At 45.4% G+C, this 19,976-nt stretch overlaps 1 protein-coding gene across 1 annotated transcript in view; it reads left to right on the top strand.

Moving 5' to 3' along the window:
* CDH13 (cadherin 13) overlaps nt 1-19,976 on the top strand; it is a 1,016,229-nt gene that overhangs the window by 865,984 nt on the left and 130,269 nt on the right. The window contains exon 8 of the mRNA XM_027513936.1: nt 15,450-15,590. Within this exon, the coding sequence (XP_027369737.1) occupies nt 15,450-15,590 (141 nt within the window). The remainder of the gene's footprint in view (nt 1-15,449; nt 15,591-19,976) is intronic.

Raw genomic sequence — 19,976 nt, 5'->3', positions numbered from 1 at the left:
TGCAAGTATCTTCTCCCATTCTGTAGATTGTCTTCTCACGTTGATAATGTCCTCTTCATTGTATTTTAAATGACAAAATGACTAACCCTGATATTTAGGTGGCATTTGTGGATAAAACAACCAAGTGCTCCTGTGTTTGACTGCTCATTTCTCTTTCTCAAAATACCTGGGTATTTAGAATCATCCTGTTGTTTGGGCTGCAAGTTTCCACTTGCATGCAAACATTAGGCCTTGTGGTGCACTCACAGGTAGAGTATCGTGTGGATAGTGGATGCACTGGGGCAGGAAAGAGTTAAACAGCTCCAACCCCCGAGCTTGCTGCCCAGACCCTCCTCATGATTTATGGATGACTGCCTTAAAGGCGGCAAAGCTGGGAAAAGAGAAGTTTCCCAGCACAGCCTTTAAAGGACCCCATGTCACACCTCAGGGCCGGTTAACATCAGACCAATTCTTGGTTCACACCCCAGCCAGCTGTCTGGTCGGGCTCTCTGGAGAAGCCTGCGTGTTTGCTGAGATATAAATGTGCAGGCTGCACACTGACATTTAGAGGGCGATGAGAGGCCTGTGTTCTTTACTTAGTACACTTTTTCTATTATAACAGGAGGGCCGCAGATGCCCCTGTTAGAATTGCTAATGGCCATCACTTCTGGGTTCAAGGAAATGGTTGTCCGCTTCTGAGCACAGCCTGGGCCTTGGGTCTCCTGGGTTTGCATGGTGCCCAGGAGGTGTGGAGGAGAGAGTGCCAAGAGGCCACGTCCAGAGCCGCACAGCCTATGATCCGCCCCCACCAAAAGCACACAGATGCGTCCAGGATCACCTTAACCTTGCACTTCAGTTCTGGTAGCATAACTTGCTCTTTTTCTGACCACTAAATAAAAAATTAGAAAAGAATACAAAGAATGAAATAAAAATTGTACAACCACACCAGTCAAAGATAAGTACTGCTAATATCTTGCTGTATATAATTGTCCTGCCCTGTTTAAAAATTGTGCAGAGATAAGTCCAGTTTTCATAATAATGGGATCTCCATATTCATACAGTTTTGTAAACTGCTTTTTCCTCTCAACAATGTAATAGAAACTATTTTCTATGCCATTAAATATTCTCTGACTAAGCATTTATTTTTAATGTGGGTGCCTCTGGCTTAAACAGCAGCAGTCTTCAATACTGCAGAGAGCTATGCTGGGTGGATTTGAGTAAGTTTTTTTTTCCTCACAGTATTATGATGAGGTTTAAAACGGTATATCTGTGAAAATATCCCTGGCCAGCCATTACTAGATGGGGAAGAATGTCCAGCCATTCTTGATTTTCTCAGACCCCATGAAATCCATTCCTGAGACCCATGGGGCCTTTTACTTGATAGTAAAATATGCTGGGGTTTTCCTAGTGGATCACCTGCAATGCAGGAGATGCGGGTTTGATCCCTGAATCAGGAAGATCCCCTGCAAAAGGAAATGGCAACCCACTCCAGTATTCTTGTCTGGAGAACCCCATGGACAGAGGAGCCTGGTGGAATACAGTCCATGGGGTCTTGAAAAAGTCAGACACAAGTGAGGACTAAGCAACAACAAAACTGTGCTGGGACTGAGGGCTCGAGGGTTCAGACCAGCAGTGAGTGCCGGCTGATTGAGAACTTTACATGGCTACAGGGGCACACTCATCTTCCAGACTGCTTAAAATGTAAATAACCACTGTAGGTTCCAGGCTGAACTATGTTACAGGCAAATAGGAAAGCGTGAGAGAAACGCAAATATTGCTGGTTTCAGGAGCGGAAGTCCTACACCAGGAAGCAGGGACTACCTTCAGGATGCTAGGAGATGCTTGAGCGAGTCCTCAGGGATGGGTTCTATGTGGAGAGAGGAGGGGCGGTAGATGGTTGGGCAGGCACTGGTCCGCTTGTATTTAATGAGCATCTGCTATATGCCTGGCAGTGGGCAGGGGTCTCGGATGTAACGATGAAGAGACATGAGTGATCCCTGGCTCCCAGCAGCTCACAGCTTGGTAAACGCCTGGCACCATTCAGAGTGAGAAGCTGTCCAATGAGAGCATCCTGGGTGCCATCATAGCAACGGTGAACGCTCGACAAATGCTCACTGTTGGGTGTTGCGTGTATCGTTCCATCTAGTCCTCCCAACGACACTGGGGTGTATACTATTATTCCCCTTCTTTTACAAATGACAAAACTGAAGCTTCGTGAGTGATTGGTCTAAGGTCAGCACGTGCAGCCAGTTTGCAGTCTTCCCTTCATGCTGTGCTAATTTTGCAGGCATCCTCTTGCTTTCAAGGTAGACAATGGCATTTCCATTTTCAGAGGGGACACTGGAAGCACTGAGAAAGTTGAGTGATTTGTCCAGGTCCACACAGGTAGTCAGGGGTGGCTCGGGGCCACCTCTCTCCCTGATTCTGAAGGCCACTCTGTCTCTCTCACCCCTTGTTGTTATGACCCCAGCAAGAGGTGGATGCTGGCTGGTCCAGGGCACTGTGACTCGTCAAGATTCAGACTTTCCTCAGGCAGACATCACACTCAGTCATTCTCCCCAATCACAAGTATTCACTGAGCATCTATCACATCCAAGAACTATGCTGCTGGGCACAGAGTCACAGCCCTCGAGAAGCTCACAGGCCAGCAGGGAGCCAAATGCACGGGAATAAGGCACAGTGTGAGCACGGAGGAGTAGACTCCCAAGTGGATGTGGCAGAATCTGGGCAGGCTTCACAGAGGAACAAGCTGGGAGCTGAGACTTAGCTGACACATAGATGCCTCCCAGGGGGACAGTGGGTGGAGGTTCCAAGCAATGGGAGGCAGAGGCAGAGAGGAGATCACCTGGCCAGGTTAAGAAAGCTTGGCCAGTGATGAAGTATTGCCAGTGGATAACCAGTGAGGAGAATCGTGGTAGGAAATGCGAGTCGAGGGGGGCACGCCTGCAGGGGCCAATCCACAGAGCTTAGACAGGATCCTGGTAGCCGCAGGGAGCCATGGAGGGGGTGCAAGGCAGAGCGGCAGAGTGCTCAGGGCCGAGCATTGGAGAGGTAACTGCCGTGGAAATGAGGTGGTGAGGAAGCAAAAGAGGCTTATTTTTTTTGTGCCTTGAACTAGAGAAGCAATGGAATGGAAAGAAGAGGCTGGATGTGAACAATTTTAGGAGGTGGAATTGATCGATTTGGTAATTGATTAAATTGAATCTGGGAAGGTCCTCCATCTAAGATCGGTACACCACCCCACTCTCATTTCTGTCTATTTCATCACTTCACTGTTTCTTTTGTGCTTTCTTAGAGTCGGACACAACTGAAGCGACTTAGCAGCAGCAGCAGTATTAAAAGTCCCACGGTATTGGAGTCGACTATAATAAGAAGTTTGAAAACTGCCAAATGTTTGCATTCGTTGCTGGGCTGAATAGCAACACTGCAGATCCCTGTTAGGTGACAGATCTCTGTTTGTGGGAGTCAGTGTTCATAAAAGGAAGAAAGTGCATTCCACATAGAGGGTGTCACATATTCTGTTTATTTTTAAGATGCTTTTATGTGGTTAAAATTCTAGCCTTTGATTTTTCTATCTATAATGAAATTTGGGCAGATTGGATTTCAGCTGGCATTGAAGGAAATATGCTTTTTAATTTTTGTGAAATGATGAAAATTGTTTTCTCTTTTGTAAAAATCACAACTAGATTCATTTGTTCAGCCAACGAATGAGTACAGGGTGTTTGAAAGGCAGGTGTTGCCTCTGCCCTCATGAAGCCTATAGTCAAGTCATGTACCCAGAGCTGCATGCTGTTTGCCCCTGGTTTCAACAGGTGCTCACTGCCCTGAACATGAACAGAGCAGAGCAGCAACAACACCAGAAGTCAGGCCTCAAGAAATACTTTCAGTGCTTTGTCGCTATTTCAGATTTAAATATCCACCCCATGTGTCCCAGGACCTTTGCACTTGCTGACTCATCTGTCTGAGTGGCTCTTCCCCAGGGTATCTTCTCGTTCTTCCTTGATCTCCTCATGGCTTTGATCAGACATGACTTTCTCAATTCACCTTCCTTAAAACTAAGCCTCTGCCCTCACTTCAGAATTCTCCATTCCCCCTTCTTATGTAATATTTTTCATAGTATCCATCTCTATTGGTTTTGTTACAATCTGTCTCCTCATTTAGAAGATAAGCTCCATGAGGAGGAGGTCTTTTGACTTCTGTCTGTGGCTCTATGCCCACCAGCTGAAGAAACACCTGACCCCCAGGTGGCCCTCAGGCAGCATTTGAGGAATAAGTGAGTGAGCCCTCTCTGGGTCTCAGGTCCCTTGCCTGCAGCCTTGGGGACCAGGGGCAGGCTTGCTGAGATGCAAGTGAAAGGAGAGCGGCAGGGAGTCAGGATGCTGGGCTCTGAGGTGGGGGGACACAGCCCGCATCGTGGGCAGCTCAGGCTGCTTTGGCTGGGCAACACTCAGCCGATGCTTGTCCACTTTATACCAGTGTTTTCTGGTTTTTACACAGCTCTTGGCTTCATACGTTTTTCTCCACTGTGTCCAAAATAGAATTTAAAACAGACAAAAAATATATTCCAAGGGTATAGATCTAGTGTCATAAGCATCACTTTGAAGAGGTTTTGTTTTTATTTCATTGATTTTCTGTTTTTAAAACTGTGACTTTTAAAATGTAAGGTATTGCCTTGTAACCCCAGCCATACATTTTTCTAGTAGGGAAAATATAGTATATAGATAACCCAAAACAGGGGGAAAAAAGAATATGTATCCGTAATCCCATTGTACTGACCTCACCATTGTAAACATTGTGTGTATGTGTGTGCCTGTATGTGTGTGTGTGTGTATGTATATAGATAGATAAAGAGAGAGACTTTTAAACAGCTATAAATAAATAAATAAATATATCCCCCACCCCAGTCAATGGTTACAGCTTCTGGGGCACCATGTACTGGGCTGGCCAGGGTGGTCTTTCTTCCCTCGATGGCATGATGTGCTAACCCAGGGCCTCTTTCTATCTTTTCTGCACCCTATGACCCCTTCCCAAATTACTCCAAAGTTTATATTCTGCCATCTCAGGAAACAGCAGTCAACGTGAGTCATGACAGGGTCCTTCGTGGCAGCCTGAATGGAGGGGACACCACGAACCAGGACAGGGAAGGAGTGTGCTTGGTGGGAAGGATCTGGGTTTGCTTTGCGATGCTATGTCTGCAGTGCCTGTGGAATGTTCAGGCGGAAATGTCAAGTGAGCAGTTAGAAATGTGTATCTGGGAATTAGGAGAGATTTGGACATAAGAGAGACAGGTGGTAATTGGAGCTGTCAGAATCAATAATGGGGTAGGGAACACTGAATTGTGGGAATCCTGGGGTCTCTAAGAAGGCAGACACTTAGAGACTCGGTGGAAAGTGTTCGCCGAGCTGCCCACCTGGTGACCCATCTGAGAAAAGCTCCAATCCTTTCAAGCCCAGCCCATCCCAGGCTGGTGTGAATAGCCAGGAAAGGGGTTCCATGTGGAGTTCAGGGGCTACCAGGAGAGGCTGTGAGCCAAAGGAGGACCGCAGAGCGCAGCAGCTAGGGGTGTAGGCAGTGGACACAGAGCATGTGTTCCCGTCCCAGCTCCGCCAGGTGAGGGCTGTGTGTCCTTGGGATCAGAATCCTCACTGACACAGGAGGAGCTGGGCTTAGCCACCTCGTAGAGTGTTAGAAGAATCCCTTGAAAGGTTAGGCACCATTTCCAGCCCATAACACATGCTCAAGGGACATGGCCATGATTATTGTAATGACAGAGGGTGAGCAGAACCCAGCTGGGCTGGCAAGGAATGAGCACCGGTGGCCCAGAGCCAAGAGGGCCGTCTGTGGTTGAGGGTTAGAGCCGGGAGGGTGCACCAGGCACAGAGCTGAGGTCTGACCCCACTGGGAGCGGAGCTGAGGCACCCAGATGCCCTCTGCCACAGCTCTATTGGCGGCAGACCTCAATTCTCTGCCACTTTGAAACAGGCTCTGGAGAGGAGCGAAAGGAAAGCAGAAAACTCTATTTACTGTTAGTTTTTAAAAATAAAATAGAAAGGAGCTTTCCAAGGGCATGTTGGTGGGTTTTATCATTTGTGAGGAGAACAAAACTTGTCTTTATCAACATTCTGTCTGTCTGTGAGGCTGGGCCAGCAAAGGGGAAGACCAAATGTTAAGTCATAACATCTAACGCCTTGTTCCCAGTGCGACTAGCATTGAAGGGTGTTAATAGGCTGAGCTTTTGTCAGCAGAGCCAAGACAATTTCCAGGCCAAAATGAATGATGGAGCCAAGATGACAAAAGGGCTGCCTCGTGCCAACGGGCAGGAGATCACAGTGCACCAGGTGGTCCCGCCCAAGTGGTGCAGGAGGAAGAAAGCAGGACTCCTGTGCCAGGCATGAACATGGCAGCAGAGCCTCCAGAAGAGTCTGCGGCCGGGTTGCCCTCCTTGCCTTTTCTGCCTGGTATGTGAGTTTGCTTTGGGAACAACAGCAGTGGCGTAACTGGAATCCGTCTTGCGTGGTCTTTCCTCAGATGATTTAGAATTAGTTCAACCTGTTTTCAAAGAGTATACCCCAATGACAGCACAAAAGCACTATCTTGAATTGCTTTCCTGTCCCCAGGTGGAGTGGAGAAGGCAATGGCAACCCACTCGAGTACTCTTGCCTGGAGACTCCCAGGGACAGAGGAGCCTGGTGGGCTGCAGTCCATGGGGTCGCAGAGTCAGACATGACTGACGCGACTTAGCAGCAGGTGGAGTGGGTGGGTGTCGGTAGCTGACTCATTACTCTCTCAGAGGGGTCCTTTGTTTCTAAAGCTACCTAGGATGGTTACAGCAATAGAACTCTAAGCCCAAGTAAGCTTTGCATAAAAATGCATTCGACTTCAGAGAAAACACATAATGCTGATCAACAGTAACCCTGGATGGCAGAGTTGATTAAGAGATCACACCTGCATGGGAGCAGGCTCTAAGAAACCAGATGGATCGAGCTCGACAAAGGCCACTTAGACTGCGCTTTTCTATGCAGGGGAGCTGATGCTGATTAAGCACCTGAAATTAATGGGCGAAAGGCTGTTCACACGCAGAGGAGCAAGAGCAGGCAAAGGTGGTAACACTGCAATCGCTCCAAGTCGTAGGCATTTAGAACCTAATTTTAGAAACATCCTGGTGGGCTCATGTGCTTTTGTCATTGGGAGTCAGTAATTGAATTTTCTGGATGTTTTGACCAGTATATAACTTTGTGAAGCCGATTACGCAGCAGAACACGATTTTTAGTCTGACCTTAAAAACATTACCTTCCGCTGTGTGATTAGGAAACATGCAGAGAGTGCTGCCCTCCTAGCTGCACTTGCTCTGGGGGAGAGGAAAGGAAAAACACCGCCTTGCTCTGCCTTGTAACCTAGTAAGATTCATTTAGATTCTATGCAGATCATTTAATAACAGATTTTGTAAAACCTTAACATAAGGAGCCACCATAAAACGTATTATCTTTTATTACCCATACAGAGAATGACATTTTAGATGGTAATAAATTGAAACCCAAGAAAAGCTATTTGCTTTTGGAGAGCACTTGGCGGGTGACAGGAACACTGGTCTCCCGATTTTATATTGTGGCAGATACGACCCCCCAGGGTCACCCGAGGCAGCCCGCAGATGGGCTTGCTGAGGCTCCTCTGAGCGACAGCCTCTGGTCCTCTTTCTCTGAAAGGTCGTTCCTGTCCAAACCTCTCTGCTGAGGACCGGGTTGTCCCGCCTTTGTCGGTCCCCATTCCAGCTCATACAGTCAGGGTGTGTGACAGGCTAGGAGCTGAGCCCAGGCTGGGGACCTGCCCTGGGGCGCCTGCCACGAGGTGGGGGAGCCCAGTCCTCCAGTATCAGAGCCAGCCAAGCTTCCCTCAGTGTGGCTTCCTCTCCAACAGGGCAGGACTTCCCCTGCTTGCCCCAGAAAGCCAGAGCCTCATCACCTTGCCCCAGGGTCTGCAGTCAGCCTTCTAGAGACTGGCTCAGCCTGACCAACCTTGCCCAGGCCCCGCCTTGGGCCTCTAATCTCTGCAACCTAGAAGAGCATCCCTGAAGCCACGCTTTCTGAGTGGCAGTCCACATCACCACCCTTTGATTTACTCATCCATCATATATTAACAGAGAGTGCTGGGCACTGGGCTGGCTGTGTGACTTTTCCCCGTAGTGGTTACAATTAGCTCAGTTTATTTTCAAGCAGTATAACCCAGTGGCCATGTAAAGGCAGTGTCCTGGAACGTGTGTGTCTCAGAGGACCAGATGTTGTCCCCAGCAGGACAGGAGTAAGTTAGAGGCAGGGTCCTTGCCTCCATTGAGGGCTGTCATGAATTCTCAGTAAGTAACTGACATACTGAAAACCATATACTTTGAAGAGAGGGTTCTCCAATAAACTGATCCAGTATTTACCCCTTTGTAGATGGGAGGAAATTCATCTCCTCTTCTTACTAGACAGACTTTGTAGGAAAGGTCTGGTTGACATTACACTTCAAAGGACTGAAATGGAAATATTTCCCAGAGGAAAGATAGTGAATGCTATTCTGGGAAGGTGGGCAGTCCTGAGGAAGGGGGCAGCTGGGAGTGAAATGAAGATGGCAGCTGGCGACAACGAGCACCACAGGGTGGGGTGGGAGGCAGCACCTCGGCTCCCCAGCATGCCTGACAAGCAACCTCAGAGAAGCCATATCCATTCCCTGTGGCTGCCGTAGCAAGACCACAAAGTCTGTGGCTCAGACAGCACACATTTATTATCTCACAGTTCTGGAAGTTGAAAGTCCAAAGTGAGTTTCACTTGGGTGAAATTAAGGTGTCGGGGGCCCTGATTCCTTCCGGGAGCTCTGGGTAAAAATGTATCACCTTGCCTCTCCCACCTTCTGGAGGCCCCTGCATTCCTTAGCCCATGGCCCCCTCCTCCATCTCTCCATCTGTAAGTCCAGCAGCGTGCCATCTGCCTCTTCAAACCTCTGTCTCTCTCCTTCTGTTGCTGTATCGCCTTCTGCTCTGGAAGACAAAGCAGGCTCGAGGAGCAACCATGGTGCTGTTTAGTGTCTCACACGGAGTACATTTTTTTCTAGAAAGGGGAAAAAAAAAAAGGAATATTTTGCACAGAGAAAGAAACTTCAGTTTTTATTTTTTGTTTAAATTACATCATAAACAAGTGAGTTTTAAGTTGAAATAAGGGTACATGTTGACCTGCATTTCATCAGGTGTTCATTCAGAATGATGCTAATCTAAGCGTGGGCCTCAGGTCAGCAGCAACAGCATTTCCTAGAAGCTTTCTGGAAAGGCACATCCTTGGGCCCCAATCTAGACCTCCTGAATTGTAAGCACCATAAGTGGGCTGAAAATCTGTGTTTTAATGCAGCCACCAGGAGCTTCTGATACAAGCAAAGCAAGTTCCAGAAGCACCAATGGAGACATTCTCTCTTAAGCACCTGCTATGTACCAGGCATAATGTTGCCATGGCAATTCAGGACCAAAAGATTAGAAAAAACAGGCTAATGTAGTGAACACTGTGTATATATATATATATAGAGAGAGAGAGAGAGAGAGAGAGTATACTATATATATAATATAGTAAACAGAAAAATATATAAAAACCATAGAGAAAGAACACTTTAATAATATTTTCTTTTACTTAAACTTTTAGGGGTCTGTACTTGCACATGCTCAGATCCACCCCAAACTAGCTGTATGTTTTTGGACATTCCCGAACTCTGTTCCCTCAGACTGGGAGTTCCTTGAAGGTGGGATAGACCAGGTGATGTCTGAGATCCTTTCAAGAAACAATAGTTCATGTCTCTTTGCATCACAGACCTTGACTCCAGCCATGCCAATGGCCCTGTGTTAGCTGGACCTCCTTTCTGGTTCTCAAGGTCCTCTTCCCTCTTTGAATTCTCTGCCCTCACAGCCTCCTTCAAAGCCCAGCTCCAGCCTGCATTGACCTGAAGCCACGTAAAAACCGCAGTACCCCTCCCAGCTGCAACGTTCACATCTGAACCTCGGACCACACATTCCGCACACCCTGCCTGTTGCCTTGTGGAGCTAGTTCGCATGTGTTACCTTCAACCAAGCTGTGGCTTCCTTGAAAGTAGAGAATATACTTTATACTTCTTGTTCCCAGGGTGTCCTGAACAGATTCAGAATCAGCCTTCAATCCTTATTAAACGGTTGAATTTAAGAGTGTTTTAGGATTAATAGTCTCTCATCTTCTTCCACAGAAATTCACTTCCACGTCATGACCCCATTCCTAATCCCACAGTAGGAGACTCTCCTCTTCAGGGCCGTCCCTTCCTCCCCACTGGTGTCTGGGCTAAGTGGCCTTTCCTTTGCAATAACCACAGCTCTCTTCCTACTCCCATCTCATTCTCCTGAAATCTACTGACATCACCTCGGAATTTCCTAGCACCAGATTTGTCTCCCTTGTTGCTACTCTCTAGCACAGAGCCTAATATGTGCTCAGTATTTAATAGAAAGGGAAAGAGAAGTCGCTCAGTCACGTCCGACTCTTTGCAACCCCATGGACTGTAGCTTATCAGACTCCTCCATTCATGGAATTTTCCAGGCAAGAGTACTGGAGTGGGTTGCCATTTCCTTCTCCAAGTACTTAATAAATATTTGGTAAATTAAATAACCTTCATACAGCCTTTCTGAGCACCCCACATCCTGGCTCCCTTCTCACAGACCTTAATTGCTACACTTCCATAACACTTATCTCATCATACTGACATACTTGCCTTTTGTTTATTTATCTAAAAATGCACTGAAAGCAGGGTCTGTATCATCATTCACCAGTTATTGGAACCTAGTAGACACTATATAAATGTTTCTGTGGATCAACCTGAATGTCAAATATTTGCTGCCATGAGTCTGAAGGGGGTGATTTTCCAGGTATCTTATGAATGCCTTTAGCATTTTATTTACCGTAACTCATCAGTAACATCAGAAGAGGTCCACTTCACCTGGAAATGTTTTGTTTGATTTTGGTGTCCCTCAACCCGAAATCGCTTAGGTTACTCCAGCTGCATGTGTCTAAGAGGCAGTGTTTACATCCCCTGCTGCTTCCCCACCCTGCTGGCTCTGTCAGCAACCAGTAAATCTGGGGAAATGAGCTCTGCCTTCTCCCTACCCACCAGACCCCAGCCGGCAAGAAAACAGCAGGTGACAGCCACGTACATGAATGTTCACATTAGCATCAAGCAACACGGTGAAAGGCGGCTAAAGACAAACACAAGTCAAACCCGACTCACCCTGTTGGCTAGGAAGGTGGAGAATGTCCCTCCCCACCTGCGGTGAGAAGAGGGCAGCGTTCACAAAGGGATGTACGGTCCTGCCGGATTTATGGACTCCCTGGCCCCCATCTTACATAGCCATAGTGGGTAAATCAAACCCCAGACAGACAGCAACTCATTCTGCTCCATATAATGCGCTCAGCCATCTGTTTGCAATAGTTATAGACCAGGTGTCAGGCGCAGCTAACCTGGAGAAGAATGCAGTCTCTGTTCAGGTGCCATACTGCAAGGAGTCTTGCTTTGCTCAGCTTCTCCGGGCAAAACCAATGAGTAAATAAGTTAATGAACTGCACTATATCCTTGCTATAAATCTCATGTTAATATTTCTCATTAACAATACCTTTAATGTTAGACAGCAAAGGGATCTATTGAAAAAGACTCCTACAGATTTCCTTGACCCTTCAAGCACTGTTTATAAGCTGGAACCAAGTCTTACCAGCTCATAGGAACCTATTGTGTATTTCACTTTCCAGCTATGCATTCAATGACGTCATGTTGGTAGCTTGAAAGCAGTCATGGTTAAGAGTATTTAAACCACCAAAACAAAAGTCTACTGTGTAAAAGCTGCAAGTCAGGAGCATATGCTGCTAAACTTTTATGGGCACACCACTCTTTGTAATTCATTGTTTTATAAAAATGCAACTATAATTGATTAATTAGTACGCAACAACAATGTGCCAGGCACTGAATTAGCAGCTGGGAGATAAAACTTTAAATAAGCCAAGGTCCCTGCCTCATGGAACTCAAGTGATCAGAGTCAACATGGCCAATAAACAAGTAATCAATAAACAAGAATATTACAGACTGTGATTTTTGTTATTGTTCAGTCGCTCAGTTATGTCCAACTCTTTGTAACCCAATGGACTGCAGCACACCCGGCTTCCCTGTCCTTCACCATCTCCCAGAGTTTGCTCAAACTCATGTCCATTGAGTCAGCGATAATATCCAACCATCTCATCTTCCCTCATCCCCTTCTCCTCCTGCCTTCAATTTTTCCCAGTATCAGAATATTTTCCAGTGAGTCAGCTCTTCACATCAGGTGGCCAAAGTATTGGAGCTCAGCTTCAGCATCAGTCCTTCCAATGTATATTCAGGCTTGATTTCCTACTGCTGGAGAAAAACTGTTATTTATTGCAGCATAACAAATTACTCCAAAATGTAGTAACTTAGAACAATGGATACTTACTATCCCAGTTTCTGTGTTCAGGAGTCTGGATGTGGCTTAGCTGTGTCTTCTGCTTTCTGGACTCTCACAAAGCAGCCATCCACGTATTAGTCCAGAATTTCAGTCTCACCAGGTATGCCTGGGGAAAGATCCACTCCAGGCCCATGCAGTGCTTGTTGGCAGCCCTCCATTCCTTCTAGCTGGTCTTGTAGGCCTCCCTCAGCTTCTTGCCACATCCTTAGAAGACTTTCCAAAGATTCTACTGCATAATAACAGCATCCATGTACACACTCCAGGCTCCGTGCTTAGCACTTTATATTATCTGTTTTCATCCTCACCTATCCTAGAAGTCTTATTATTCTCCCCATTTGAACAGGTGAGGAGACTCAGATAAGGAGAACATAAGCAACTTGACCAGGTCCACTCAGCTTCTAAGAGGTGGAGCCAAGGTAACAGTCACTGGCCAAATGCTGACTGTTCCTCCCTAAGTGACAGCTCCCCATTATGCAATGAGATCCCTGCCTTCATAGAGCATCAATACAATGAAGAATGACCATCGAAAATGAGCATGAATTCACCGAGAGGAGAAAGAGGGGGAAGAAAAGTCAAAAGTAAGAAAAAGTAGGGTATAGTAGAAGAAAATCCAGTCTGGACAAAGTATGAAAGGAGGTGCAGAGGGCGGCTCAAGTTGAAGCAAGAGAAGGAGCGGGCACCGGGTGGGTTAACGGCCAATCCTTCCTCCATGTAACAGTTCCTCATTGATTTGCCCCCACAGCTACCATTATGCTTGTTATTAGTGATAAATGTTCCGTTAAATGCTCACTCGTATGGCAGTCGAGGTAGCTGTATAAAACATCAAGGGTCCGGTGATTGATTATATGCCATGTTTAATGACACAGTTTGATTCTTTTTTTTTTTTTCAAGATAAAATGTTTGGTTTTCAAATCAGTGTGATTGGTGAACTCAGCCCATGGCTGTGGAGATACACCCGAGGCTTTTTCTTGCAGACACACCATCTTCCTTTTGTTTCTAGGTTATATATTAACTGGTATCGAATCAACACCCAGGAGGAGATGGCAAATGCAATAGAAATGCATGACTGCAGAATTCAAACCAGGAGAGCAGCTTGCCTCTCAGATATGTCTTACAGATCAGATAGCTTAAAATAAAATCAAAGCAGCCAATTTAATTCTCCCAGTTTTGACACAGTGCTTCTCTTGGTCCAAATAAAATCCTATCTCCTTGAGCTAGAGTTCCCCAAAGGATGAGCCATTCCCTGAGAGTAAATGGCTCTGGTTTGGATATGCTCAGACCTTTGAGATATAATTTAGTTCAGGGAAACAGTAGTATATCATCATTATCAATAATGAAAGTGAGTTGGCCAGCTTGTGTGCTGCGTACCGGCTGGGTGTCGGGGTCTAAGGCATGGTCCTTGCCCTTGAAAACTTTGTCATCCACTTGGGGAGATGGTAAATGGGCATCAAAATAAGGCCAAATGGGAAACATAGCCTTCAAATTAGTCAGGGGAGGACAAGCACTGTCATAAACTGCCCTTAACCCTGAGCAAAGGCTCATCTCTTGTTCACATCCCAGCCTACAGCGTGTCAGTGAAGGGTCTCTGTGCCACAGTCACGTGGAGATCCGGGCTTCTTCCTTCTGGGGAATAGAAAACACAGAGGATTATGCGGGTGCCTTAGGGGCCAGATTAGTCCATCTCTTCTGCCCACATTCCATTGTCCAGAATCGGTCACACAGTTCGTAAGGTCCAGCTGCACGTGCGTGCTAAGTCTCTTCAATCTTGTCTTATTCATTGCAACCCCGTGGACCATAGCCCGCCAAGCTTGTCTGTCCGTGGGATTCTCCAGGCAAAAATACTGGAGTGGGTTTCCATTTCCTTCTCCAGGGGATCTTTCTGGCTCAGGGATCGAACCCAAGTGTCTTACATCTCCGGCATCGGCAGCCGGGTTCTTTACCACTAGCACCCCCTGGGAAGCCGCCCCGCAGTCAAAAGAAATAGGATTGGGTAAACAAGTAAAAGTCTTCACCACAGTTTCCTTTAATTGCAAGCAACCCCAGAATCGATTCTGGCTGACTTCAGGGCCAAGAAGAACCTCCTGAATAAACCCCAGGGTGTGTTACAGAATCCAGGGGAGAGTTGCAGTCAGGAGCCAGCATAGTCCCACATCTCAGGCACTCTTCCTATTGGAGCTGATCACACCCAACTCCCCGCTGAGCCCTGAATCAACTGAGAGTGTTTAAACATAATAGCAAAATATCTGTCAAATATTCAAATGAAAAATATATGTATTGAGGGATAGCAGTGTGGTATTGCTTTTGTGTTAAATTTATCAGATCTCGACTGGATTAAAAAACATCTTTCAAATTTCACATGACATAAAAGACTAAAACAACTCACAGTGCTATGAAGGAAGTGCAGTATAAACAACTCTAAACCTCAGTTGGTGCTTTCTCACTTGTAAAATGGGAACAATAAATGCAACTTAACATGCTCGTTGAAAAGACTGACACTGGTTTCTGAAAAGCAGAGTAATCTGATGCCTGGTCCAGATTGTTCAGTTCCTAAGGCTGTTATCTTTGCCCTAATCTCATCATCAGATTTAGCCTCATTTCCAGATCAGTTCCATGAGGCCACTGTGAAATGACATATAATGGATATAAACATCAAATGTGCAATGTGTACCCAAACCCTGGACTTTGAACATTCTGGAATATATCACATGCCCCCTTAAACAAGGACAGAAAATAGATTCCATCCCCACAGCCAACTCCAGTCCATGCATAAGGACTGTCCTGCTGGGAGAGACTCCAAAGGTACATCTGTCCACCACAGCTGAGACTGCTGCCCAAGGTGGGGTGCTGCCCTTCCAGGCGCCTGCCCTGAGGGAGGGAGCACACCGCTCCAGCCGAGCACAGGCCGGCCACCTGTCCCAAGCAGCGACTCCAGTCTAAATCCCATCCTCTCTGTTGTGTTTTTGCCTCGTAGACGCTGGAAAATCCCAAGTATGAACTGATCATTGAGGCTCAAGACATGGCAGGACTGGATGTTGGATTAACAGGCACGGCCACAGCGACAATCATGATCGATGACAAAAACGATCACTCACCAAAGTTCACCAAGAAAGAGGTAAACCCCCGCTGAGCACCCCTCGCGGTCATGGCCATGATTGCTGATTAACATTGATTCCGTGAACCACAGCCCTGCTGGCTCCCTGTTTGCAACATCAAAGCTCTCCTTTGTGGAGAGAAGATGGTGTTTTGCCAGAATAGTTTTCTACATTTTTATCTTTTTTTTTTAAGTGGAAAATACCAGAGCATTATGATTCAAAAGCATTGAATCTTGTTAAAGTCCATAAGAAAATAACTTTTAATGCCAAAGTGCCACTTTCATAGTTTTATCGGTGTTATTTAGTGCTGAATTATGCGAGTCCTATTGTGGTTTTAGCATAACAATAACTATTTTTTCAGCAAGTACAGATTGAGGGGCCAGACGGAACAGCAGCAAGAAGGTAAAGCAGATTTTCTTGGCAATAACTGGGCGGCCCAGGAGCTTATAAATAACAACCAAGTTAGCTCGTCTGGGAGAGCCGTTATTTATTTGCGGCTCCTGTGCTTTTATGATTGTGGATCGCGGTTGTTGTTTCCCATCTATTCCAACGGAATAGTGTTTGTGGACAGGCTGAGTATGCAAGACCGGATCCAGCTGCTGAGTATGTGTCCAGACTAAGAAGTCATTGGCACCATACCTCAGAAGGCAATGTGATGGTCTTGGTTTCTTTGGGGGTCAGGACCAGAGCCAAGGACTTAACACCCCTCTTATTGACCAAGAGCATAGCATCAGTCATGGCAGCCCCCCGTTTGCCAAACCTTTCCTGTATATCCACCACCACCACCTCAGGGCTCTCCACCTGTGACCCATTGTCTCAATTGATCGTGTGAGGTTGGCTTCATGAGCCACATTTTTTAAGCAATCAGAGAGCTTATTAAAAGCTCAGAGAATCTGGGTCTCCAAGGTCTTGGGCAGAACATGTAGCAGAAGTGGGATGTGAGCACCACGCCCTGTGAACCATGCTCTCAGCCCCAACACTGCACTTCCTTGCCCACTGTTGATGTTTCCTCCCCTCCCAGGCACTCAGAGAAGACACCCAGGTCTGGACTGGCAACTGTGCACCCCTCTCTCACATGTCCCAGGGCCACCCCCGATGACCCTTCCCAGCCCCCTGGCTCCCCAGTGACCTCTGCACATCAGCAGCCCCGCCTGACTCATCCAGGAGATGGAAATTTCCCCCTCGCCCAGTGGCATCTTGGACACTCAGGGGTCTAACCTCAAAACAGCAAAGTCCACATAGCTGATGTGGTCCATTCTATCGCCCCCACAACACTGCTTCTGTAACTGCTAAAATAGATTGCATATTATTCCCATGTTTCTCAAACTATGCTCCAAGAAATTCATTCCACAAGTTGTATCATTGTAGAGGGGGAGGTGGAGGGAGATTTCAGGGTCAGAGAAATCTGGAGAGCACTGAGAGGAATGGTATGCAGGGTTTCTTTTACTACAGGGCTTCTGGGCACTTTTACAATGCTTTGTGTTCTCCAAGGGGTAGGTATGGTCTGTAAGCTTTCTCAGGCTCATTTGGCCTGGGGATAATTTTTCCTGGACCACCTCATCATGTCTCATTGAGCTGGTGTTCCTAAGATATTCAGTGGGAGATATTGGTTGATCTGTAAAATTTCTCAGGAACCTCTTTAAAAAGAATAACTCAAGACACTGTGAAATGGTCAGTATAGACATAGTAATGACACTAGAAATTGGATAACCCCAATCTGAAATAAGAAAACCTATCCATGTTACCAAAAAGGTGATGTTAATTAGTTATATCAGTGGAGGCTGAATTGAGCTCAGCTTGTGTTCCTAGCTATGGGCTAAATACTGTGAGAGGCTCTTGTTGTTGATATTGTTGTTAATACCACTGAATTTAAGGAAAGATTTAACATAGATCTGAAGTAAAGTAAGAGACCTTGAGTAGCATAATGTATTCACCTGTGAATATTGGCAAAAGCACAGAACTCTCTTCAAATGGACATTGGATAATGAGCTTGAGATTCCCATGGGGCAGAGCTGACATCACAACTTGTATGGAGACACAAGTAACAAAACGAGAAAAATGGGAAGCTAGTACTTCACATTCTCTCTCTTAGACGTTAGATGTCCAAAAGAGTCTTTGCCAATGCTGGGCAAATCAAATTCACAACTAAATTATCTAGCGTGTTCCAGGAAGGCTGCTGTTCTTTGTCATTGAGTGGGGGGTTCATACACTGTGGACGCCAGAACACTAGAGGCAGTGAAAGAGATGTGATGGGGTGAGCTCTAGACCAGAAGGGGATTCAAAGCCCACCTATAAGCCATGTGATCTCAGCACGTTCACCATCCATGTTCTCATTTTGTCACCTGTTAGTGGGGCTGATCATAAAGCCCACCTCACTGAGTTCTTGTGAATGTTAAATGAGCTGATGGTGACAAGCACTACTTCTTGTGACCTCGACTTCTCTAGAGTGTTGGTGGTGAGGATGTGGTGGTAATTTACAAAGTGGCAGAGAGGAGAGTGGGGTAAAGGCAGTCATGAGGAAGATGGTGAGGAAGGTGGTGGTGAGGAAGATGGCAGCAGTGAGCAAGACGATGGTGTGATAAATGACGTCATTTTTAAAATTCAGAAAGCCAACCGAAATTCTTATCTAAAGGGCTGTCTTCCATCCATGTTGAAAAGCTGCTATTTTTCTTTAAAGTGATCTACGAACCTGCTCAAACACTTCAAAATACGTGATTAAGACCCTCCCATGATTAAGGGAGAAGTAATTCTGAAGAAGAGAGGGCAGAAACTGTAAAACTCATCACTGTGGGAAAAAGCAAAGACATCTGAGAGAAGCCTGTTAGGTGGAGAAGGGATGGAGACAGTCCAAAGATGGTCTTGGGTGTGAAAGAAGTCAAACAGGATGAACTCAGAAAAGAAAGTAACAGGGACCTGTGATCCTGAAGCTGAAATAATTTTTAGAGATAAAGGTCAGGGCTCAGTCATCCCAGAATGGAAACGGTGGTCATTCAAGGTTGAAAGTATCTAGAAACCTGTCCAAGAAGATGTTGTTTTATGTAAGTTTCTTCATATACAAGGACATTTCTTAGGAAATTCATGGAAATATTAATAGATGATTGTTGTCTTTTTCTAAATTTCTACTTTATGTGATCTTTCATCTCCAGAAAAATGAATTTTTTTATCTGTTTAAAAGAGGAGTTTCAGCTGGCCAAAAATTACAGACTGCAAATAGTGTGCTGTTAAATGAGATAGAGGTGTAGTTTCTCTCACATGAAAGTCTCTGGGTCAACAGTGCCAGGCCAACATGGCAAGACCATGATATTGTCAATTTACTGTGTTCCTCTTAACCTTTCTTCTCTGCCTTCCCCAAAGCTGCATCATGGTACAGTAGGGTCACTGCAGTGCCAGCCATCATGTGCATGTAACAGATAAAAAGAAGCAGGAAATGAGAAAGGCAAAGGAGAACCTATCACCTAAGTAAAACATCCTCTAAAGAACTTCCCCAGAAAGTCAAATGACATCTACTTGAGTCTCCTTAGCCTTCTTTATCTGTAAGGGATATTGAGAAACAACGCCAGCTGTCTTTAGTTGGCAGGTTGCAGCCCCTGATAATATAGAGGTTGGTACTGAGGAAGGAGATGTTGTATTTTTAAAGTTATTTTAAACAGCGAATAGTGCATACTGAGATCATTTGTTCCCCTGTGAGTATTCACTTTGACTGTAAGCTTGCTGAAGCCCACACCTCTTTTATTTTCTGTTGCATTCCCAGTTGTCACTCAACAATCCAGTACCTGCTGAATGTTTCCTGAAGATAATTTTAAGTTGAGAACACTGTCCTTGGGTGTGAGGATCCAAGTGCTGTAAATTGTTACTGATATATGAAATCAATCTTAGTCATTGATTTTCATGAAAATTTGGGTTAGAAGCACTAGTCTCACTATGGAGAGTCTTCTGTGAGTTTTCCTAATAGTTTTTACACGTGGCTTTAACTGTTAATGTTTACTTGTTAGCTGTGGCTTTTCTAGATTAGGTATTTGGAAATGACTTTAGGGAATATAGATAAACTCTCCAAACCCACAGTCTGAATTATGGTTGAGAATCTCAGTCCAATTTAGAGCAAAAGGACTTGTCCATGTCTCTCTAAAATTTTTTTTAAGAAAAAAATGTGTTATTTGTTCCTTATAGCATAGTTAATGTTCAACACATATTTTCAACAAATATTTTCACATAAACCCCACGATTGGGGGATTAATTAAATCACTATTGATTTTCAAAGAATGTATTTGCAAATAATTATAACATTTTTAAATGTTTTCATTCATTTATTCTATCAATTGTTTTCAAGTTTTACCTTAAAATGGAAATTGGTAATGAAGAGTTAATAACTTAGGAATTTTTTTTACCTACTTGATGAATTCTTTTTA

This window comes from Bos indicus x Bos taurus, chromosome 18 (assembly GCF_003369695.1).
Source record: "Bos indicus x Bos taurus breed Angus x Brahman F1 hybrid chromosome 18, Bos_hybrid_MaternalHap_v2.0, whole genome shotgun sequence".
NCBI classification, from domain to species: Eukaryota; Metazoa; Chordata; class Mammalia; order Artiodactyla; family Bovidae; genus Bos; species Bos indicus x Bos taurus.
Note: the sequence above shows the minus strand (reverse complement) of the source record. Positions and strands in the feature narration are given on the sequence as shown.